General features: G+C 39.5%; 1 protein-coding gene across 1 annotated transcript; it reads left to right on the plus strand.

Moving 5' to 3' along the window:
• The first annotated feature begins 27 nt into the window (after positions 1 to 27).
• On the plus strand, positions 28 to 25,452 carry apbb1ip (amyloid beta (A4) precursor protein-binding, family B, member 1 interacting protein). The gene is made up of 14 exons (XM_085362075.1): positions 28 to 179; positions 6,471 to 6,530; positions 7,904 to 7,991; positions 9,784 to 10,073; positions 12,168 to 12,245; positions 13,892 to 14,051; positions 19,610 to 19,731; positions 20,716 to 20,790; positions 20,891 to 21,034; positions 21,500 to 21,610; positions 24,148 to 24,246; positions 24,328 to 24,448; positions 24,568 to 24,629; positions 24,862 to 25,452. Exons 2-14 carry the CDS (start codon positions 6,471 to 6,473, stop codon positions 25,450 to 25,452), a joined length of 2,001 nt encoding a protein of 666 aa, XP_085218201.1. The 5' UTR covers positions 28 to 179.
• Positions 25,453 to 25,496: the final 44 nt, after the last annotated feature.

The raw sequence follows: 25,496 nt of genomic DNA on the forward strand, positions 1-25,496 counted from the left end.
CAACAGTCAGACAAATGCAATCTTCAATCTGCTCGCACACCCAAAATCTGCCTGCATATGACTTTAATTTTTGGTGCCGAGCTTAATTAGGGAATCGTCTTTCGAAGTGGAGCTGATGTCCATGAAGCTGTTATCTTGAAACTTAGTGGCGAAGCAAAGGATTAACACATTTTAAAAAGGTGAGTTTCATCTCTGTTTGGATGTTGTGCCTTTGGATATAACGGTAACAACCGAAGCTGCTTTCCTCTGAACGCAGAGCGAGAACATTGTTCGTTGATGTCTGAGCACATTACAAGTGAGGATTGTGGTGGCTGTTGTGCTGAAAAACAAAACAAAATAAAAAACAAATGAGAGATTTGTTTGTAATATATGTATATTCAGCTACAGCAGAATAATTTAGCTTGAGGACGTTATGTACAGATATGTTGTAGATGAGAATCTTAGACATCCTGTCAAACTTTGTGAGTTACAGCGCGCTCTGATAAAAACTCTCAAAAGGTTTTGAATTTAATAGTACGAGAAATTAAAGAAAACTCTTTTTAGAAGATTTTTTTTACCATGTTTTAATTTGGTAAAAAGAATGTAAGTTCATATCTTTCCAACTGGGTGGACCCCGCTATCGTCTCATAGTGCTGCATGACTCAATAACCACATGAAACTAATAGGGCCGGCCTCTTATATTAAAGTTAATAGTGCTGTCAGTTTGTTGTTGATGACAGGAACATTTTGTATATTTGGCTTGTGGCATTTTTGGTTTTAAATCATGTCACAAAAATATGAAGTGAATTTGTTATGAGTTTAACTGAACGCATTGCTTTCAGAGCGATGGATTAAAAGGCTTTTGGTCAAGGGGGTGTTTGCTTTTTCTAAGAGATGTTAAGCAAGAAATTTTATTAAGGGTACTGAGTGCAGTAGGTTTGAGTCTGATTTGAAACCTGCTTCAGCAAACATTAGGGTTCTGATTCATTTTCATACTCTTCAGTGGTTTGTGCCTGCTGCTCAACCTCTAATTTGCCTACTTTGCAAAAAGAGCACATCAAGTCTTGTAAACACATCTGCTTAAGAGCCTAGCACAGAAATATGATCCGATCATACGAGGGAGAGTTTCTGTATGTTATGGTAAACACTGGAGTTGATGTCTGCTTTTGATTTTCTACCCTGGAGCTACATATGTGTGGCATGTAAAAGGCTGAGATATGTATTTGAGATTATTGGGGGAGGGGGTTTTCTAGAGGCTATAAGCTATAAGGTGCTTTTAGATTTGCTGTTTTTTATTATAAAAAGTACAACAGTACAGTTGCCGCTTTTCACAATGCGCTCATTTGACGCCCAACAATAACATTTAAGAACGCCGATAGGTCACAAATGCCTTTTGTCTGACAATAAAATAGTGAAAAGTGTGAAGAGACAGTGGCACAGTTTTGTGAATTGAAAGTGTGAAAATGTGACTAGAAGTTCACAAACATGAACTCTGTTGCGGTAAATTGATATATTGAAAGGCACAAAAAGCTACAGAGCTTGCAGAGGAAAAATTCCTGGTGTTATTAGTTTGGTTTCTTTGTAGAGCTATTACTCATTCATAAAAGGGACACTGGGGTGACTTTGAATAGTTTAGCTGTTCTGGTCTTCAGCTTTCAAGTTTGCAATTTTTTCCGGTTACTGATGATAAAATCTTTGGCCAGATTTCTTTAAGAATCCTTTAAAAGTCTGATTTTAAACGGTGCTTTAATCATGGTCGTTTCCTTGTGAGGTATTATTGACTATTTGGTCAAATGTAGGATTTATTGTGTTTTCTGTGAACAGCCAATTTATACAACTCCACAGATTGTAGAAATAATCAGTGTAGCTTCCAGATCTAAAACGCATTTGTTCTAGTAGCCACCAGGGGGCGACTCCTCTGGTTGCAAAACGTTATGTTTTAAACCCTCATTTAATTTAATGCAACACTAACTTTATTCATTATGTTTCCATTTGTAGTAAAGTAGATGCTGAAGTTGGGTATATTTCACAACCTGTCAACATTGTATTTGACAAATTGCTTGTTTTCAAATTCACAAACAGCTACTGTAACTAGGTAAGCTCTGCCAAAGTACACCAAACTCATCCCCTAAAGCTTGAAAAGTTAGAGTACATTATATTCATTAGTTTCTCTCAAAAAAAAAAGTAAAATTTCAAAGGTGGATTTGGTCATCTTTGACCAAATCTAGGATACCTTCAAGCTTCAGAATCCCCCGTCCTTTAGGTCACGTTTGAGTAAAACTAATTAGTCCACCCATAATCACACTAGTGGTGCTGCAATGACTCTGAGGTTAACACCTTTATCTGTGTATCAGCTGCAGGATCACACCTACAAATAGCACAGAAAAAGTCCATTCTTCACATTGTGTCTGAGATATTACTCCACTAATGCACACATCTAAGACACTGAGGAGGGAGTGTGTTAAAATTGGGTCGATTTGTTTTCACCAGCAGAAGCTGTCTTGTTTTCACGGTCTGTTCCTTCTCACTTCTCCTCGCTAATCTGGGAGCGGTTCATTTCATGCATTTGGCGTCAAAACACAGCCTCTCAGCAAAATCTGATTGACTGACTAAACTTCTCTTCCAGTGACTTTAAAACTACTAACAAAAAGTAGCACCAGACGTTCAGAGATGGTGCGTTCTTTTACTCGAAACGTCTCACGCCGACCACGTATAGGTGAAAAAAAGTGACATAATGAGAACTGAGGAAGCAGTACCATGAAATTTGCAGGCAGCTGCTTGTGTCACCATTTCCGATACCATTTCAACATTGCAAGTTCCAGGAAGTTTACCAGTTACCACTTCCTCCTGGGGGTAAACCGTTTGTGTAAAAGGTGGAGGATTGCGCTCACGTGCTATAGCAGTGAGCCCCACATATGTACGTCACATGGAAATTATGGTGCACAAACAAATTCTATCAGTGCGCAGAGGCGTTTCAGTTTATGAACCGTGCGATTTGATATATGACACCAGAAGATTAACAGTTTCTTGTGAGCTTCCAACACGCAGCATCTGTTAGATGTTTCAAACAGTATTGATCCTGTATAAACTCTTTCCTGGAACACAATCAGTCACTCTTGTCTCCTACACAGTGTCAATGAGAGATGTACCCCTGTGTCTTTTAATTAAATTCCAGCAATTTATTTTTTTCATGTTGGATCTAAATGTCATTAAACACATTCCAGACTCTGTGACGAGTGAAAGCAGGGAGTTAAACTCTGCAGCATCGCCCAATATTTTCCTCTCTAATGGACGCTACCACGCAGCAGAGAAAAAATAAAGACTAGAAGATAGCAATGCAAACATCTGTGCAGAGAATCTCACTGCATGAGTTAAACCAATTAGATTGGGGCTGATTTAACAAAAGAGGTTGCAGCTACCCCCACCCTTCCTCTTGCACACCCAGTGAAACGCTTTTAATTAGTACTTAATTCACAAAACCAGTCAGAAATAAGAAGAAAATGCATTACATAACAGACTCATACACGTTGTCATGCTTAGTCACCCTCTAAAGACTCATACAGAGGCTGAAAAAACACAATAATAGGGTAGCTCTTTGATGCTAAGCATTCTTGCAATATGAGGTGTGGCTTAGACACAGTGAGTACAGCGCATCGGTTTCTTAATCAGTTTAACCACACCAAACTTGAGACTAACCCCAGCAATTTATAACTGACCTGAGGCAAACCGAAGCTTATATTCATGCAGTTTAATCACAGTCCGTCAAAATGAGTAAGCCAGCAACACTCGGGTTAGCTGGTAAAATGTCTTGATTTAAAAAGTGTTGTTTTTAAAAAAAGGTCGCACTTATTTTATTGCTTTTACTTTGAACATATTAACAGTGAATCAGGTGTTACTCAGTAACTGTGCTGCGCCATGCTGACATTGTTGTGACGTCAGATTACAATATTGAATAATCTGCATAAAACATTATGCAAAGTGGAGCTGTTTTTTTCACATTGACTCACATTGAGATGTTTAGATAAGCTGGATGTGTTTGTCATCGTCACTCTATCTCAGAATGATAGAAGGATAAGATCTGGCTGAAAGCATTAACTGCAGCTGAGTGTCATATTCTTCTTTTATATTGTTTCACAAATGTACAAGTTCTGACCAGTGAGATCTTTTGACCTGATGATGGTGCTAAATGCACTAAAGATTCAGACTCATTCTAATTCATTAATAACTGCATAGTCTGCATGTTAAACAAGAATATTTATATCTTTCCCTTCAATCTCTTCAGTAGATACGTAGTAAAAGTCATGGAAATCGGTGATTAATTTTAATGCAGTCTTTCTGGTAATACAACCAGGCACAAGCAAATGTTTACTTGTTATTTTGTAGCATTCAGGTCAGTAGAAGGTGAGAAGGTGGAACCAGTGAATCCGGATGGTTTACTGGTCATGAAACTCCTCTAATGAATTAATTTAGTAGTGACAGCTTCAGCAGTTACCCACTCATACCTTATGTTAACAAGCCTTTAGTAATAATATATTTGCAGTCATGTGAAAAGTAGGCCACTACCACTATCCTCTTAAGAAGTAGCAGCCAGGTGCTGCTAACCAAATGCATTTGATTAACTGATCATGAGCAAGTAGGAGCATGTCTACAAAAGCAGATCTGAACTCTTCAGGTTTGTGTTAATGCAATGCCAAGGGAAAAAAGACATCAACGGTCATCTTAAAGAAGCAGTTGTTTAATTGTCCTTTAGTTTGTGAAAGGTTACAAGGCCGTTTCCACACACTCTGAAGTCCATCAATCTACAGTGAGAAAGATTATTCACAAGGGGATCGTTTGAATAATCTTCCCAGGAAACCATCACCCTGAGGTCAGATCATGCAATACTCAGAGAAACTCCAAAAAGAGCTACACCTCAAACTCTACCTCAGTTAGCATGTCAGTTAGCATAAGTTAGCAGAAGACTTGTTTGCATGGGTTTCCAGGAGAAAGCATGTTCTATTTAAAAACAGCATGGCAGCACTGTTTAGTTTAGAAAATTTGCATCTGAACAAACCACTCTGTATACAGAAATATGATCGAGTGTGTGAGGCCATCTGTCTCACACATGAAGCTTGGCTCGAATTTTGCCTTGAAATAGGACAAAGATCCAGAGCACAGCACCAAATCTACAACAGAATGGCTGCAAAAGAAAAGAATCAAGGTGTTGCAAAGACCCAGTCAAAGTCCAGACCTCAAGTCGATGGAAATGCGAGATCTTAAGAGAGCGGTGCATAAATGAGTGTCTTCAAACTCAAAGAACTGAAGCATTGATGTAAAGAAGAGTGAGCCAAAGTTGCATCTTTATCAATGAGAGACTGATAAAGTCATAAAGTTATTAGATTAGAAAAGATGGTTCTATAATTCATTGATTTATCGGCTGCACTTCATTTGCAGTACAGTGGTCATTATCAGAAACATGCTATACTAGAAGCAGAAGAATTAGGAGAGCCCACATGTAAGCAATATAAAGTAAGCTACCATTAGCACCACTTTAACTGGATGAACTCCCACTGACACCTTCAGTGTTTCTGTGGTACCACTCACGTACCAGCATATGGAAACAGGGACTCTGTTTTGACTGCACATTCCAGACCATCATAACATTTGCTTTGAGAAAAGAGGCTTCAAATAATACGTGCAGGGGAGACGGCCTACTGTGCATAATTACGAATGTAAATCTCAAGCGAGGCTTTCGGAGTGGTTTTCAAAAAAGGCACAGTGACCACGGTGGCTCCTCGGGCTGTTACTCTGCTTAAAATGAAAAACATAACCTTCATTATCCTGACATTTTGCTTCATCCATCCACAATGGGGGATGTATATAAATCTGTACCAGCCTGATGTATGAGTCCATTTTGAAACTTGATCAGCAGTTAAGAGCAATTTCGAGCTAAGCACATTGTGGAAGCTTGCATACTTTATGCTCTTCCACTTTCCTTAGGCATCATAATGTTGCATGCAGTTTTTTCTTCTTCTTCGTATAATGATTCAAACAAACACTGATCATACAACACGAAGCATGATTTCAAAATCCAGATTACTAAAGGACACAGCATAAAAAAGTCAACTCTGAATATGACAAAAAAGGCAACATAATATTTACTCGCTGCTTCACTCACTTGCTCCAACAAGAGACAACATGTTATGGCAAATAATGACTGCCTGCAGTTATGCATACACACTTTGTTCCTTCAAGTCTGGGTTGGACATGTTTCGCAATATAGCGTAACCTGGGGAAACGTATTACATCTGCAAATACTTCACAGCAAAGTAGCAGCACTGTATCAGCACTCACTGCCTGCACTTGCCTTTAACCATGCAAATGGACATACCGTCTGTTTCATCTTCATTATTCAGTGCAGCTCATTAATACATATTATAAATATTATATTTTTTCACATTGAAAATAATGATAATTTCTATATCTGATTATTCTATTGATTCTTTCACCAGATGGACGACATTGACGCCATGTTCAGCGCCATGCTGGGGGAGATGGACCTCCTCACCCAGGTGACTTACCAGCCATTGTTTGCCTATATATTGTTCTATATACTTATTCTATTCTTGTTGCTTTATAGCACAAAATACCCTTAGAGCCATCTTTTCAAAACACAAACATTGAATATGTAGGTAATTTTCAGTGGATGAATAATGTGATAGCTCCTGTCCGTTCTGGTGTGTATAGCAATTTACAAATGGTAAATGGTCTGTATTTGTATAGCGCTTTACTTGGTCCTAAGGACCCCAAAGCGCTTTACACTGTACACAATCATCCACCCAGTCACACACACAGGTGATGGCAAGCTACATTGTAGCCACAGCCGCCCTGGGGCGCACTGACAGAGGCGAGGCTGCTGGACACTGGCACCACCGGGCCCTCTGACCACCACCAGTAGGGTTAGGGTGAAGTGTCTTGCCCAAGGACACAACGACCAAGACTGTCAGAGCCGGGGCTTGAACCGGCAACCTTCCGATTACAAGATGAACGCCCAACTCTTGAGCCACGATTGCCAGCTAGACAAGTTGTAGCTGTGACAACAAAATAAAACAAAGACAAAACCAAGAACTGAAAGAGGAAAGAATGAGTGGATGACGCGTACCCAGGCGCACCCTGAAGATACATTTTTCTGCTTCTTTTTTCCTCCAGTTTCCAATATCTGAAATAAGCGGGTGTCACGTTTTCATCTCTTTTTCTCCATTTAAATTTAAATATATTTAAATTATGTTGTATAGAATGTATTAAACATGACAGGATTTAATATGATACCAATAAAAAGTAGCAGAGGAGCTTGTGCCACTACCACATTTTCTGTTAATGAAAGGCATAAATCTCAATGTTCATGCAGCACATAGACAAAAATAAATTTTTTTGTTCAAGCTGCCCGTGATTAATTATCTCGCCTAAGGACTTAGAGATACTTTTCTTCTTCAGAGAAGATGACAAAGTAACAAAAACCCACCATCCTTAACTGAGATGTTCGTGACTGAAACGAAACACACTTTGTGGTCATGTAAGAACCATAAATACCACCATTTTCTGGAAGGGTGGGTTAAATGGCAAAACCCAACCGAGTAAAGATTACGCCTTTTTTTTCTCCCTCTTAGTAAAAAACCCCATTGATCACTTTAATGTTTTCCATCTCAGTTCTTCCAAGATGGGGTGTCATGTTGTTCATGCAGTGGGTACACTCTCACTCTTGCCCCCCAAAAGAAAAAAAATACAACTCTGTCCTCTGACATAATGCTTTAGAACAGTTTGGTTTCAGAGCGCTCAAACATGAAAGTGTGCTCCTCTGCGGTGGGGGGTGGGGAAGTATTTTGGCTGTGCAGAAATTGTATTTGCGTTCTTACAACCACACTGCTTTCTTCATTCTTTGTCTCAGAGTCTTGGAGAGGAAACAGTGCCCCCTGAAGCTCTCTCCAACACAAAGAAGGAAGTCAACTACTCCATCGGCTTCACTGACCTGAATGGTGACTTCACATTTTGACATTATGTGTGGAAACACTACAAAGAGCTGGGCGTTGAGCTTTTGTGCAGTGTCAACACCCGAGTTGTGCAAGGGTGGGATGTGTCGTGTGCTTGCTCAAATTAACAAGAAGTAGCATGGAAATACACAAAATAAAAAATAGAAAAGGTGCACTTCCTGGCAACTGAGGGCACAGATTAAAGTCTAATTACTCACTGTTTGCCTCTGGCTTTAATAAGCTAAAAAAAAATAAGCTGCAATAATGTTAGAACAAGGTTACAATATCAGCTGGTGTTAGCATTTAACTTTCCCTTTTTCTTCGTTCATTGTAAATGCCATTAAATCTTGTTAGAGTGAGTTGATAGGCTGTGCAGCACTTTATAACAAATGCCTGCCTTGAAGGGCTTTGCAAATGGAAAATGTCCTTGATATAAATAAACTATCAATCACAACAAATGGCTATGTTTTATAAAAGACTATAATCTACATGCGCTCTTGCAGCTCAGTAAGGCTGTGCCCAAATGCACGAGTGCAAACTGTTAATGCCATCCACTTTAAACTTAGCAAATGTATTACTGGGGACCAGAGTACGTGCAGCACAGAGTGAGAGGTAGATTAAATAAGGTGCTTTCACATTTGCGCTAAAGGGTTGCTAAAAGTTGCCTGCTCCACTCTGTGTGTAGGGTTCAATCTCACCATCAACACACATATGTATTTGGCTACAAATTTAACCATCAAAACAATGTGCATAAGTTTTAATCTAACCTTAACGTATTTCTATATTAAGATAAGACAAGACAAGACAAGATTAGATAAGATAAGGGGTCAGGGGCCTCCTGAAATGTTTTAATCCTTAGGCAGAGGTGTAAAAAATACTCGGAAAAAAAGGGGGTTGGTCAAAGAAATTTTGATATGTTATCAGTTTGATCCTCACATGATCCCACAAAGATAGTTGAATAAGTACATGCCATTATTTTTCAAATAATGGTATCTGTAGTTAGCAGTGAGTCGAACAAAATTCTGTCTCGAATGCAAACTTTAGCGACCGTTAATGCAATTGTAATTGTAAACGCAACATCAGACTAGATGCTATAATTGCTCTGTGTGGGATGATGTTTATGCAGACTGGCCTAGTTATTAGGGGGAGATACATAAATAATAAATGGTCATACAGAGCTCAACACTCAATTACTAACAATACAATTATTATAGTAAGATTTATTTATTGTCTTTGGTTTCCTGTGATGAGCAGTTCTCCAGAGCTGCAACCCTTACCTTGAAAAGCCACAGTCACACACATTAGTTAAGTGAGAATGGCCTCAGAGCTGGACTCTTTTCATAGAAGTAACTTTAAGCCAAAATAAAGTAATCCAGGTTGCACTCGCTCCAAATCAGCAAAGGCAAATTATTTTTGACTGGTCTATAACATACAGTTACTTTTCTTTATAAATGTGTTAACTTAATAATGCTTTGAGGAATCTAAATACAGGACAGCCTACAAAAAGCAAAACTAAAATTTGCATGCAGACGAAACTGTTGCTTCCTCTACTGAATTCTGAAACTTGATTCCTCAGTGGAGCAATATTGGGAACATGAATGAGGAATAAAATGAAAGAACTCCTTTCATTGACTTTGTTTAATAAAACATAACTGAAAGGGGAACTTGTTCAAAAAAGGAAAGTTCTTCATAATTAGGGAAAAAAGGCAAATTACTTTGAAAAAGGAACAAAAGGAAATTCTATCCAACAATATTCTCTATTGAGTTACTTCCTGACAAAATGTTTCTGCTTCACCAGAGTCCCTTCATGAACTGGAGGGCAATGACTTGGACGCACTCATGGCCGATTTGATGGCTGACCTCAATGCAACGGAAGAGAAATTGGCAACAGAGATAGAATGCTTGAAGGCACCGTCAGCGTCTCAACCAGACTTCCCACCACCGCCCAAGGGCCTGAGCATCGAACCTGCCCCATCGCACATTTCACCGTCATCTGCAGGAAGCAGAAGCAGCAATGTTAGCACTCCTGTCCCTTCTGCTGCCTCCTCTTTAGCACCTCCACCTCCTTCTGGTGCAAAGCCCACAACGGTGAGTGAGCCCACATGCAGCAATTCTGCAAGTTTAAACCAGAGCATTAATCAAGGCTTGAGAGAGCTAGTTTCGAGGGCAGTGCCACAGGTCAGAAGGAAGAACCGTTTGTTGAGCTCCTGGTAGAACGAATCAACAACGTCACAATCTTTCTTTTATTTGCGCATGTCTTGGTTTACCATGAGTAAATACTTTATAAGCCATGCATGACAAGACAGTTTTACAACAAAAACATCACCAGTTTCTAGCACATAAATTTAAGATGAGTTTTGTATGTTTTTGTGAAACCTGGAAGAGTGGTATTGCTCTTAACGGTGAGATCATAGCAAAGTCGTTCCTGGATGGAGGCATCTGTTACAGTTACAGAGACGTGTGAGGCGAAACAGCCGAGGGTCTGTCTGGAACAGATCAAACACATACGGCAATGAGAAAAGTGTAACAGGATCGATAGCAAAGGTTGGGCTTGGAGTAAGGGAGGTAAGATGTGACAGTTTTGGAGGGGGGGAGGGGGGGGGGAGGTAGACGGGAGCTTATTGCTTTAGCAGAGGTTGTTACCTCATCTGTCTGAGGTAAAAACACCAGCTGTGCTGAGGCAGCGAGTGCGTCACTGTAAGGTAGACGTGGACGAGTTCATTAAAGTTGCAGTCAGTCAGGATTTTCACGGGTGATTGCATCTGGAGAAAACAGTTAATTGAGATCTAGCAGGTAGGATTTAATGTCCGAGATGGAAGTCTTGCATGGAGATTTCAACACCCACACAGGAGGGGATGAAGTGAAAACAAGACATTACACCTCTTGAAAAATGTTGAAGTGCTACATCACAGAGATAGACTTGCTAGAGTTTGATCTTCTGACTCGCCCTTGGGACCCTTTCTGCAAACTAGAAGTACGTGTCATTACTTTCTTTTTGACACAGATACGACTGTCTTTGCACAGTGAAATATGAAGCCACAAACAGCAGCCAGAAAAGTTAACCCTAATCATTGGATCTGTATACAGCTTTATGCAACATAAACCTCCTAAATGATGTATAATGATGAGAGCTATAGAGCTGACTGGAACTGGTTCTATGGAAAAAGACTTTGAGTCGGTCACTAATGAGTCACAAAGGTCTCTAACCAAACAATCACGTTGTGTATTGTTTCTAAGGCCTGAATCCACACATGTAAACACACCTGAGGCTACACATAGGAGTGGTTCCACTTGAAAGTAGGACCTAGGTGGGATGATAGGCTCAGCCCCCAAACACTTGACTAGTGTTTGGAAGAGATTGTGGTTTTGTTAAAGTAAACAGTTTTACAGCAGTAGATAATAATAGAAAGCTCCATTTTCTGAGCTTCCAGTGGTGGTACTGGTGTACTAGTGTTGAGCTTTGCTTCATTTAAAGGTGAAGATATACTTTACATGCTCTTATTCGCACAGATGTTACGTTCTGCCTTACAGTAAAATGAGCTATAAGTCATAACAGTATTCATAAATGATCTAGTGGGTCATTTTCACATTGAATCACACCTTGAGAGTGCGTCACTGAGGTTGCTCCTAGTTCAAGTGAACTGCAGTAATCTCATTAACCTACACATGTTGTTAACCTCAGAACACCCCATAGAGTGTCATTATATGGAGTAATACTACATAATGCAATTAAGTAAGAGTTGTCTGCTGGGAACTTTGTGTTTTACACCTTTGATGTACAATATCCCCCTCCTCATCATTAGCCCCGTTAAAAATTTAAAAATGACTCACAGAGATGTCTCATGCTTTCCTTTTTTCTTTTTCTTTCTTTTTTTTTTGTTACAAAACTGCAATATTTTTTGTTGTGACTCACTTTATATGATAAGAAAGGAATTTTTGGCAACCTTTATTTTAAATTAAAAACTGTTTTCCTTGAAATTGTATATTGTCGAACAAATACCAGATTATAGCAGGATACACCCTAAATAGGTCGTCAGTCTGTTAAAAAGTGAATTAACACATTTTCTTTATGATTGTGAAGTTTGTTAATTTTCTTTTTGGTGCTTACATTGTACTTTTCTAAAAAAAAAAAAAAAAGTTGACGACCATGTACCATCTCATCCCTGTGCACATCTTATTCAGGAGGAGATCGAGGCGCAGATGAAGGCAGACAAAATCAAACTCGCTCTTGAGAAACTAAAGGAAGCTAAAGTTAAAAAGGTAAGACAAGCAAACACCGACTTCTTGTTTTGCCCTCTGAGCTGACGTCCACTGGCAAGAGTAGAGACGTATAGAATTACAGCTACCTGAACATTACTGTAAAAGAGTTAATGGTCAAACATAGCATGGGTTTCCTTTCCTTTTTTCTCTTTTGGAAGAGCCATCAATCACAGTAATGGATGGTTACTTTCATCCAGCCAACATCCCGCAGGACAGCGTGGTTTCCTGTTTGGGGGTGATATGTGGACACTTTCTCATCTTCAAAGCAGCATTCAAAAGCTCAGACATGTGTTCTTGCATGCAAAGCTACACTTCCAGAGCAGCAATTTTTACACAAAACCAAACTAGTTTCACGCATGATGGCATGCCATTCTTTTATCATAGATGACTGTGACTGATACGACTGCCAAGTTTTACTCTTTTACTCGTGATTTGGCTCTTCGCAGTGACCTAGTTCCCTGTTAAGATGGTAGTTACAAATTCTTAGAAGTGAAAACTAAAAAGGAACTTTTTCTAAAAAGCCATGTGTGCGTGTGGAAGCTGAGGAAACACGGGCCACTTTCATATGGATGTGTGTCTCTGGGTTCATAGAAGAGATACAGAAGTGCCAGGTGCACTTCCAGGAATTTCAGCAGAAAGTGGTCAGAGGACCACAAGTTTCAGATAAGCCCACTGGTTTCTTAGCATGTTTGGGGATATTTTTTATAAGATAGCATCTTGGGGAGAGGAAGTGCTAGGAGGAAAATTAAATTTCCAGCGATAGTTCATTCAACCACATGTCAAAACCCAACTGTTTTTCAAGGGAGGGTGAAACTGAGTGACTTGTGACCTGAAGCTCTAAATCCTTTTGTGATAACATCTCTGAAACCCCCATTTTTATGACAAAAAGCAAGCAACTGGCTGACCTTAGTGCTGTGAAACTCCTCAGCTTTTCCAAAGCAGGATTTCTTACCAGATGAGAGGAATTGTGAAACCACATGAGCCTGCAGGGGGGAAAATGCTTTGCTCTGGGGCAAAATTAATCTCATCCAACACTCTGAGTGAGGTGCTAAGACTGCAAAAAGACAATAAAGAAGAAATTACAGCAAAGCTCGAATCAGAAGACAGAAGTGCTGATGCTCGAAGTCTTCCAGTAAAGCTAACGTTAGGAGACAGAAACATCCATTTACTGTGCATATCCTGTAATTAAACTGGCAAACAAACAAGCTGCATGTGCATAAAGGCTGGATTTAATGTCTTACACCTGCTGCTGTCCAACATGTTGAAAACCTTAAACTTAAACCTTTTGCTCTGTTTCTTGCTGGGAGTTAGATTAAAAGATGCTGGCTAAATCTAGTTAATGCTAATCTATACTGTAAATGGCTTTCTATGAATACTGTGAATGCAGTTCTGTACACAAGACGAAGAATGTGCTTGTTTGTCCAAAGATTACAAGAAGTATACAGTAAAAATGAGCTTTAACTCTTTTGCTTTGGCAAGCTAAGGTAAGCTAATCCAGTTTGCCATAAAAATAGAATTTTTAAAATCTAAAGTTGTGTCAAGAACACCAGAAAACATCACTTTTATATACTGGAATGATATTTTTTGTGCTTGTGTGGTAAAAAAAAAAAAAAAAATTTAAAAAGCTGTGTTTTTCTGTTTGACAGTTGGTGGTGAAGGTACTAATGAATGATGGCAGCTCCAAGACGCTGATGGTCGATGAGCGACAGAATGTCAGGGAAGTTCTGGACAACATGTTTGAGAAGTCTCATTGTGACTGCAATGTGAACTGGAGCATATGTGAGACCAACCCAGAACTGCAGCTTGGTGAGTTACCATAATATAGCATGTAAGCTACCATAGAGTAGATGCTATACAGTGATATGTTGATGGTGTTAACTTCTTTTAGGGTCAAATGACTTAGTCTGATGACCGGTCTGAAATTATCTGACAACCATCGGTTGCTAGAAAAAGATACATATTCCCTGACCGTTTGACAAAAAATGCTCCTGACTGGTTTGGTCAGTAACAAATTGCTGTGGTTGCATCAAGACACCATCTTGTCTGGAAACACTTGCTAAGTAACCGCTGAGCATTAGTGAACCAGAAACAGAAACCGTCGTGCAATTTGAAATGTGTTGACAGTTTAGCTTTTATCTTGAAGGTGATTCTCCATTTCTGGTTTCTGTTACACTTTAAATTTTTATTTTACTACTGCTCGACAAGTCAGTGTCTTACATGCAAACTATGGACAGCCATGGCAACTATAGCAATCATGAGGAGGTTTTTAGTGACCAATTTTATCAGCCAGCAACCTCCAACAGCCACTCACTAACTGGTCAGGGGTAACAGACTGGTGGTTGTATCATGGTCAATACAGGAGACAGTTCTTGATCAATGTGAGCATAATGTCACACCAAAAAACTCTATAGTCTTGACCTTTAAAATGTTCTCTGAATGAGTTTATGGGCCAAGTCACTGATTTTTATTCATAATGACTGAAAAGTTATGTCAGTTTTGTAAATTTTGGTTATTACAAGCGTCAGAAAGGAAGGAACCCTGTAAGGAGTCTGAAGTTCAAATCTCAGTCACTGTTAATTAATGGTAAGTCTAAGTTGAACTGAACAAAAGTTACAGGCACTATATGCAGAATAGCTCAGTCACATATTTCTAGGAGACTGTACTGTATAAAGCTGTGTGTCATCAGCATAGCTGTGGTAAGTGACACAGTGTCCGTTAGTAGAAATATATACTATATGTACCTTTAAAAATGCTGCAGTGAGTCTGATGGGAAATGCAGCTGCAGTATTGATGGAACCTTTATGGAAAATGATTTTAAGGCACCATTGCACTATGATTCAATATGTAGTTATTTCATAAGATATTTGCTGTTTTAAAAACCCGCAGACAGGTTAAGTGTTTTCAGGGGAAAATAAGAAATCTTTCAGTGCAAAGAAAAAGACGTTTGCGATTCGAGGAGCAGTTTGGAATAAATCAAAGAACTTGATCGCACGAATGAGTAACTACCTAAATGACATTGGCAGAAAATACAGAGAAAGATGTCAAAGTTGTGCTGACACCGCTTCACCGACAAGTGACATCTGGGTAATTTAGTGCAGAAACGCCGCGGCAATAAGCAATAGCTGAGCAGCAAATATATCAACAAAACCAGAAAAACACAGTGGTGGTATATTACTGTGTTAACAACGCCAGACTTCAGTGTGTTTTTATATGAACTGTCAAACTGTCTCAAACACACTCACACACAAAAATATACACTCACTGTACAAGGTGGGATATTTCATCCTGGTCGAGATGATGGACTGTGTTTTTATTGGCACGGTGGCAGCCAAACTGCACCGAGCTCACAATGAAACACTGATCTTACTCCCATCCATCTCTTTCTTGCCCTCCTCCTCTCCTTTATATGTATATTCTCTGTCGCTCTCTTGCTTACACTCACACGAGGAGTGTAGACAGGTGGGTTTAATTTGCTGTATCGGACACTGTCAGTCATCCTCCCTGTCATGCGGAAATAGAAGCCTTATGATCTCAGGCCTCCGTCTGAGCTGTCTGTGCTATATTTACTTCGGCTGCTGGGCTGCACCTCCATTGGTGGTACCATCTGCTTTTTGTGTTTTCTTACCACTTTATCAGATTTTAACAGAGATAATTGGTGTTTTTAAATAGCCATTTTTCTATATCATACACAGAGATTTGTTTTATTTCATCCTGAAGCAGTTTTAATCAAATACTGGTGGTAAAACCATTAACTTTTGTGAGCAATAAAATATGAGTCGTTATTATTTTGCTTTAAAGAAATTTTATATGCTGTTGTGACGCACAAAATTAATGGCTAAGCGTTGAATTATTCAATTTCTTATTTTAAATTTGAAGATGAAGAATAAGAACATGTTAATCCACTGCAGTTTACATCTTTAGACATTCATCATAATTATATAACTTTAATAATATATTATTTTGCTGGGGACTGTGGTGTGTAGAAAATATTACTCAGAAACAGAAAAATCATAAATTGTTAATGACTGTTTTCAACAGAGGATAAATACACGCTTTTGACAACATGAGAGGACAATGGTACAGAATAATAAACTTTATCAGATTGGGATATATATCATTAGGTTTTTTTTCATAACACTTGTTTTAAAAACGTTTTCCTATCAAAGAATGTGTCTGTTAAAGGGTATAATACATGTAAAATAAAAATAAAATCTTCAACTAAGACTTTACTCTTGGTACGGATGGAATAAATCAACAAAGCACTCTCATATATATATCATACTGTACATAAAAGATGGACAAAACCACTGTGACATCACCTATTGGTTTAGACTAGATTGTCTAGATTGTCTTTTTCACAATAATTTTTAAATAATTTTTCGGACATTTTTGCCTTTGTTAGATAAAACAGGGAAGATTAGACAAATGTGGAAACCCAGTGAGCTAAACTACCAGTCATGACATTTACAAGTGAAGGTGGAGTGCTAAAGGTATCAGCTAAAGCTAACTAGCTTGACTGAACCTGCAATTTAGTTATAAGTGTCATATAGAGAAAGTAATAAAGTACTAACATATCACTCTCAACAACTCTGAAAAACAATTCTTGAATGGAGGAAATTAAATTCACAACAAGCCATATTATTTCTCAAATAATTACCGGTATACACAAATGCTCTTAAAGTAACAAATTAGATGAAATGATACCTAGCATGTAGATAGCAGCTATGCTAATGTTATCACCAACCTCTTATTTGAAGCAAACAATGCAAACGTCAAGCCTTTGTACAGTTAATACAGTACAATACAGAGTTTTTGTTGTTGTTTGTTCGATTTTTATACAAGGCATGTATTTCAACTGTAAATTTGGGCATATTACATCAGCCACTGGATTTAGCCTCTCCATTCTGAGCTTCAGCATTAGCTTTTTGGCTGTCAGCACACTACATCATGATAATGAGAGAGACATGGCTTCGGAAAGATATTCCAGACACCCTGAATCAACTAGAAAGTTTTTTATGTGTACAAGGAGGGGGATTTATGTGTGTCTTCTTCTTTTAAAGCAAGCCGCAAATGGCCATTAGAGGAACTGCAGGGTTTAGTAATGTTTTTAATCTCAATTTCAAGTTAAATTCCTCTTCCTTCATTTTGATTTATATTCCCACTTCTATTTGCACCTCATGATAAAGATGACATATCTGTGCTGCTGGTGCAAAAAATAAGAGCCGATGTGCGTTTTTCCCTTTGGTCAGCACTAACCAAATCATAGTTCTTGGCTTAAATTAGTCGTCTGACACACAGACTGCTATCTATAGTGTGCCAGCCATGCAAGAATTCCTCTGTGTGCGCCATTTGACTCACAGGCACATGAGTGTTTGGGATTTTGTGTCACCTTTGGCTAACTGCACAGAAAAACAGCTCCAAAATGGAAACAGTTAATTCATTTTTAAACCCTTGAACATTACTAACACTGCAGCTGACCTTTAATCTTCTTCAGCAAAACGTCAAAGCAAATCATGCCCAATAAACACCCACAGAGCTCAACGAGCAACACCAGCTTTCCAGAAAATCTCCGCTGTCATACATTCACCCATGTGCTCGCCATGCACACTACTGAAAAGCACCATGTGGTTAATGCAGTTCAAAGGGACTTTTACTCCTAATAACTCACTCCAGCAAGCAAAGTCACACCATCCATTTAATGATTGTAATAGTCAAACTAGTCTGGAACCCTGGCAGCAATTTATTTAATGCCTACCTCTGCCTCAGCTGGTAACCCATAATTTGAGACCAGGGCTAAACTACATTCAAAGGGCCAGTATATGATGGAGATCTACAGCACCAGGCATGTGGGTGGGCAAAGGAGGAAAAAGGAGGAGAAGGAGGAGGAGAAGGAAAAAGCTCTTAATGTGTTTTGGAGGTTTAGTACCATTTAAAGTCCTGCCAGCAAATGCTGGAGGTTGGATTTTATTGGGTCCTCCATTAATTCAGCTCATTTGAAATAGACAATTGTAAAGCTGTGCGACTGACTTTGAAGCAAGTGCAGCTGATTTAAAGATTTCGCGATGGAGTGATCTACTGCGGCGAAGCATTTGTTTTGACTTGCTTCATGGCACAAAGATAAAGTCTGGCGTGCTTTCTGGTTTGAACAATAGTGCACCGAGAAAGTAAACTGGAGACAGTTTAATCTTCCAAAGTGGCTGAGCCAAACTATATCTCATGGCTGATTGAAGAGAGATCAGCTGGATTTACTGCAGAGATAGAAAGAAATAGTGCTTTACTTAAATGTGCTAATAATATCTGACATTCAGAACCACCACATGTTGCATGAAAGGACCAGCATCTGAGAACAAGGGAATAAAAAATAAATTCCTTCAGCGTGCTTTTCACCTCCGGCTCTGAAGACCTTGGACTGCTTTCTGTCATTTTAGTTTTAAAATGCAAAAGTGGGAGGTTACTCTACAGTTCCTAAAAGCATGGGGAAGACCAAGGAGGAACTTGCAGAGGCTGCTATGCATGTATAGCTAAATATATTAGCAAAAAATAAAATACAGAAGCTGTTTTTGTTTTTTTTTTATTTTTCAGAGCAGGAAAAGAAACGTATTGCTCTTTGAACCTCAGGCTGCTTTAGCTTTGCAAATGATGACTGTGTTAGAAACAAAAAGAGAACTACTTGTTTCCTTCCGTTGAATTTAAAACGGACCCCGATGAAGGTTCAAAGCAAAAAAATACTAATCTCACAATACAATTTTTTTTAAAAATAATGGACTTTTGTCCTCACCAGTCATCTAATCACATCCATTTAGATGTGAGCCTTTCTTGACATTTCACAGGGTAATAATATTCTTTATTTCCACTGTTGTCCAGTGACAGCAGGTATAAATTTTAGTGATATATTAAATAAAGCTAAAATTAAGTAAGATGAAGCACCACATGGATAAGCTCCAGCATTAAAATCATGGCTTTTAAACACTTAATTAGAAGGTTTCTTTTTCTTTACTTTAGCTTGATACTTGATACTGTGGACATATGTGTAACAAGATATTGAACTACAGTTTTTTAGGAAGTAGACAAATAACATATCAGAATAGAGACTATAAATAGCAATATGTGTGTCATACGCTTGAGAGACTCACTCAGGTCTGGCTTAAAGTCGCTCTGGCCCTTTGGTACCTTAATATTCTCCAGTTCAAGCCTCTTCATTCCCCTGGTGTGACTTTGCATGGTGGAATTTCAAAAGCTAAACTATGTGAAGAATCTGTCATCTCATTAAAAAAACAGTACATCAAAATGACTCTTCTCCAGCAATATTTCACTATGAATGTGCCAGACTAATAAGTTATACATCTATTCTTTTCTTTTGGCAGAACGGGCGTTTGAAGACCACGAGAACCTTGTGGACCCACTCTCAGCGTGGACAAGGGACAGCGAGAACAAAGTACTCTTCCAAGAGAGACCAGAGAAATATGAGGTTTTCAAAAACCCACAGGTTGGTCTACTTCAATAGTTTCTCTTTTATAAAACTATATGAACCTCTATAAATGAACACTGATAATAAGCAGCGTTCGTGTGGGATCTCACACATCCATTGGGTGAGATGTGGTGTGGCTCCTTATTCTTGGACTGAATTTGTGCAAATCTATCTGCACGTTGTTTCAGCTCTGCGCCGTCTGGTTGTTTTCACCTTCTCAATTATGCAATGTCTTTTCGTCCTTGCGGCACGACCTCTTACGTTTATGTCCACACTGCAGTATATCAAGCGAAACAGCTTCAGGCAAAAAAAAGGAGATCTTGGCATGTTTGTGATACAATGAGACCCTTTAATATCTTACAGTATTTAATGGATTCGGTCTGTTGGCAGAGGCAAACAGCTGGGTTGGAAAACCAGCGAAGATTTTCTCGTTTTTAAAGTATTCCATCATGTCTTCCATGTCTTCCAACAAAAGACAGATCTCTTTCATACAGTATGTCCTTATTCATTTACTATTTGAGCTTTTGACATGAACTACCAAATAGATTTTCCCTCTGGGCTTTTCCTCACAATGAAAACATACTGGCTCGGACTATGATATGACGCCAAAGTATTTCACTCATACAGAGACAAAAGGGATTGAGACCCCGATGTTTTTTGTTTTTTAAAGGTTATATGACTTCTTCTGCTCTTTTAGAGAATGATATCCTTTAGTTTAATTCCTTAACCCTTAAAACCTTGAAGGTAGAGGAGCTAAAACTGCTCGTTTCAGACAGAGGATGAACCGACAAGCTGCATCAAGGCCCAGTGAGATAAATAAGCTTTTTTCTGAATTGTTATTCATGCAAACCTTCTTCATATGATTCCAAGAAGAAAAGAACTGAGCTGTAAATAAGTCTAATAGGTCCAGTTTAAGTTGTTTTACAAAGAGGTGGCCTAACCAATAAACCAACATGCCCGTCCCTAAAGCAATAATTCAAGCACTTTGTTTTGTTCCTGCAGAACTTTTATCTGTGGAAGAAGGATAAGACAACTCTCAGAGATATGAAAGATAAGGACAAAGAGTTATTAATACAGGTAAAACACACTCACATACAACCTATAGGTGTAACATCATCCATAAGGTGACTTTTTCCTATTAGTAACTTACCCTTTCATCCCCTCCTCATCTCTGCAGGAGAACTTCTGCGGGACTTCCATCATCGTGCCTGATCTCGAGGGGGTGCTGCATCTTAGAGAAGACGGAAAGAAGTCCTGGAAGCAGCGGCTCTTCCAGCTGAGGGCCTCGGGAATTTATTATGTGCCCAAAGGGAAGACCAAGGTCAGGAGTCAAAAGGAGAATGCAAGAGAGAAAACACACGTCCAACTGCTAATGCTCTGATTCAGCCGGCCTCAGACATGCTGAACAGAAGTGGTGAAAGATGAAAATCCCACAGATACAGAGATATTTTTGCTATGTCAACTGAAACCCTAATGAAGTGTAATATCAAGTTTTTTCATCTTTCCAAGGGACTGTTAAGAGTCTTTCAGCTTTATTAACCCCACTTTTGTGTTATGCACCGCTGGATATAACTGGGGTTATTACTCCCCCTCTGATACCTGCAGTGTACTTGCCACATATCTCAGATCTTTTGGCAGCTCCTGCTCCCAAATAACCATTTATGCATCACATTATACCCTGCTACTGCATCTGTAGGGTAGATATTGAATTTAGTTGGCACAGAAACAGGTAAATGGCAAAAAAGAAAAAACCCAAACCGAACAATCGTCTTTTGTTCCCTTTCAGTCGTCCCGTGACCTCGTCTGCTTCGTCCAGTTCGACAACGTAAACGTCTACTACGGCAAAGACTTTAAGAGCAAATACAAAGCTCCAACTGACTTTTGCTTTGTGCTGAAGGTAAGGCTGCATATCAATTCAGCTCGCTTCAAAGCCACACGCCACACGCCCTTTCATTGTGGACCAGATAAACGCAGAAGCTGCAACTTCCTTCACACTGTGTGCTACACTAAGTGCTGCACTATTTAAAAGATGCTAACCAAAGTGGTGAGCGTGGCAAGCCCTGCAGCTGCCTGCATGGCTGGAAATTTTCAAAAGCAATTAATACTTCGATTTAAAGAAGTGAAACAGCACCGTTTTGTCCTATTTAGTCTCAAAAGTGGCAAGAATTTTAAGAAACTTCCTACTTCTTGTAATCATTTACACAAAAGTACTTTTTGTCTATTTAAGAGTGATTTTAAAGTGTAATAGTGGCAGTAGTTTGAGGTACTTACAGTAATCATTTAAGGGTAAAAAATGCTGACGGACGCAAAAGCAAGAATTAGATGGTTTGCTGGTCAGTGTTAAAGGGATGTGAAAGTCTGCTTTTTTCTTTTCCCCTATCTTGTCTGGGAAACACTAGAATCAGCAGATCCCATTAGACTAGATGTTGAGGAGCAGAGCAAAAAGAGCTTAGAGAAGCAAAGAAACTGAATTAGCTTCAAGTGAAAGACAAAATACTCGAGGCTTGGGTTGAAGGGAATAAGGCGCTGCTGCAAGGGCAAACAGAAAATTACCTTTCAGAACTCCAGCCAGGTTTAAACTGGCCTCCTTACCTTAAAGTTAAACTTACAAAGTAAATACAGTAATAGCTGAAGCTGTTCTTAGCTGCCAGAATGTTAAATTAGCATTTTGACAGATTGATGAGGTGGCGTTTATGAGCTGACAAAAAACTGCTGCAATTCAAGGACGACAACAGAACAATTTAGCCTCATCAATTTGCTGTTAAATATTCAGAGGAGCAGCCGGAGGTGATCTCTAATACCACCCCCATTATGAATAACCAAGCTTCTATAACTCATATTGTGTCATTACAAGGTAATTTAACTTCGGCTTCAGGGAGGGAAACAATAGACTGGGGGAATTAATGTTACAGTAAGTGTTTATGGTCATAAAGTTGGCATATGTGGATATCTTCTTGCATGGAAGCAACAACAAAAGCAAAACGAACATCAGCCTTCTCACTAGTCGCAATAATATTGAATTACATGATCCATCGGAGGACTGGTTTCTGTTCACACCTGCAAACAGAAATATCCCACAAAACAGGAAGTGAATATATATATTTATTATTTATTTGACTTGCACCAAACGATCTGCTTCTAGACCCACGCTGCCCCCTTATGGCTCTCTGTAATATCGAGGAGAAAGTAAACAATAGCAACAAGTAGGTCACAGTGTAGCAGGTTTAGCCTGTCGTTGCCTCAAAACTAGCTTAGTGCGCATTTAATATAAGTGACTGTCAATATATTTAATTAAGATAGGGTTCCTGTAATGAAGCAGATTTGTGCAGTTGGGTTTTTAGGACATAAATTATCATGGAAACTTCAAGCTAATTTCTTGAACTCTTTAAAATCTGTACATCTGAGCATGAAAACAGTCATGAAGACTCATAAATTATTAATGCTTTTATGAGAAGATGAGACCCTGCATGTGCATAAAACTGTTCAGGGTTTCAACTTACAATCATTTTAAATCCTGATCAATCTGCCAGAATGGACACGAAGGAACTGGACCACTTACTGAGTTACACCAGCTGTTCAGCCATGGAAATCCATACCGTTAAGCTCCTGGTGCGCAGTTTTTGTGCTGATGTTAATGTCAGAGGAGATCTGGAGCTCTGCACTTACTGAGTCACCAGAGCCTTGGCCACTTGTACAAACTATGTGCCTCAGCAATCAGTGAACTTTATGTGGTTTGACACTTTGTGGCTGAACTGCTGATATTCCTTGTTTGCAGTTTGCAATAATCCCATTTACAGCCAATGGTGGAATATACAGGAGAGAAGAAATTTAATGAATGACATGAAAGACCTTATATTTAATGGTAAAATAAGTCCTAATTGGCTATGGGTTGTTATTTTCAGTTGTTAAATTTGTTGTTAAAAAACATTTCTTTGGACATCGCGAGTTTAATTTAGAAGGTGGGATTGATGCAATCCGGCTGATCACTTGCCACATATACATAACATCTACAGGAGCCATGAAAGCCTCTGGTCCACAGTTTTTGTGCTAATGCTAAAGGAGCTCTGTAATATTATGTGGTCTTGCTACAGTTTCTAAACACTACAGTTTGTAATAACATAACTTACAGCTGATCGTGTAATATTGAGAATGGAAGATATTTCAGAAACGAATTTGTTGCAATGGTGGCATCCTGTTGGAACATCCAAATTCATCATTCAAATTCAGTGAGCTCTTTAGTAGAGAAAAAACATCCTTCACAAATGTTTGTAAAGCAGATTGCACAGTTAGGTGCTTGATTTTATACACCTGTGGTGATGGGACTGAAAACACAAGGAATCAAAGATTAAAAGGTGTGGCCCAATGTTTTTTCCATGTGGTGTTTTTGATTGGCTGATCAAAAACGTATAAACGTATGTGGCTTTGCCTCTGCAGCATCCTCAGATCCAGAAAGAGTCTCAGTACATAAAGTACCTCTGCTGTGATGATATTTGGACCATGAACCTTTGGGTGACTGGAATACGGATTGCAAAGGTAAATATGAAAACTGTACAAAATACAGTTTTTCCTTAAGCAAAGATACAAAATCGGGTTGTCTTTTTCTTTTTCTTCAAGTACGGGGCATCGCTGTATGAAAACTTTAAAACAGCAGAGATAAAGGCTTCTAACTCTGTGTGGACGAACCGCAGCACTCCATCGAGCTCCAATCAATCAACGCCCTCACCCACAGTCAAAGGTAGCATGACATGCAATTTCTCCTTCACTGATTGTTTCATTGATCTGATGCAGTGATATTAGCACACACTTTTTCACTTGTACTGAAAGTTCACTTGAGTGTTTCTCTTCCTCTTCCAGCTAAATCACCAAACCAGGCCAACGGTCATGCTACCAAGCCGCAGCCAGGACCTATTTCTCAGGTAAACAGCACTTCATCAGAAGGGAAGCATTGGTTAGCCGTTATTGTGACTGTTTTTATAGTTTAGTCTATAAAAACAAACCATGCATAGGACAAACTGAAGCTAGCTCCTACATTTCCCATAATGCCATCAACACCATTTATCCAGTACAAGCCCTCTCCTCTTCTTTTGTTTAAGAATCTTTTCCCTTCCTGTCAATCTTATATCATTCAATTTTATTCTAACTTATCAGAATCCAGCTCCACCACCACCACCACCATTAGCCGAGGTCCTCCCCCCACCACCCCCAGACCCAGTGCTCCCTCCTCCTCCTCCTCCCATGGCTGCCAAGACTGCCTCAAAACCCACCCCCCCAAAGCGGAATCAACCAAACAACTTCCCTCCACCTCCACTTGATATGGACAATCTCCCTCCTCCACCACCACCTCCACCCACTGACGACCACTTAGAGGCTCCGCCAGACTTTCTTCCACCACCTCCTCCAGCTACTGGCTTTAATTCACTGCCACCACCACCTCCTAGTTTTGGTGGCGTGGACCACTCTCTGCCCCCGCCACCACCAGATCCAGTGTCTTTGCCACCACCTCCACCTGACCCAGTGTTTGTAGCTTCTGGGGCTCCACCACCACCACCACCACCTCCTCCACCACCACCTGCTGCTCCTGTCGCCACCCTAAGACCAGCTGTGAGGACCTCTGGGTCATTGAAGAAGGTTCCTCCGGCTCCACCAAAGAGGACTGCACCAACGCAAGGAGGCGGAGGAGGTGGAGACTTCATGTCAGAACTGATGCTAGCCATGAGGAAGAAGCATGCAGACCAGTAGCCTGAACAGAGAACTTGTGGACTATAAATACAGAATGAACTATG

The sequence above is a fragment of the Diplotaxodon limnothrissa genome, linkage group LG9, assembly GCF_057381915.1.
Source record: "Diplotaxodon limnothrissa isolate DT_005_m linkage group LG9, D_limnothrissa_male_GT1.1, whole genome shotgun sequence".
NCBI lineage: Eukaryota > Metazoa > Chordata > Actinopteri > Cichliformes > Cichlidae > Diplotaxodon > Diplotaxodon limnothrissa.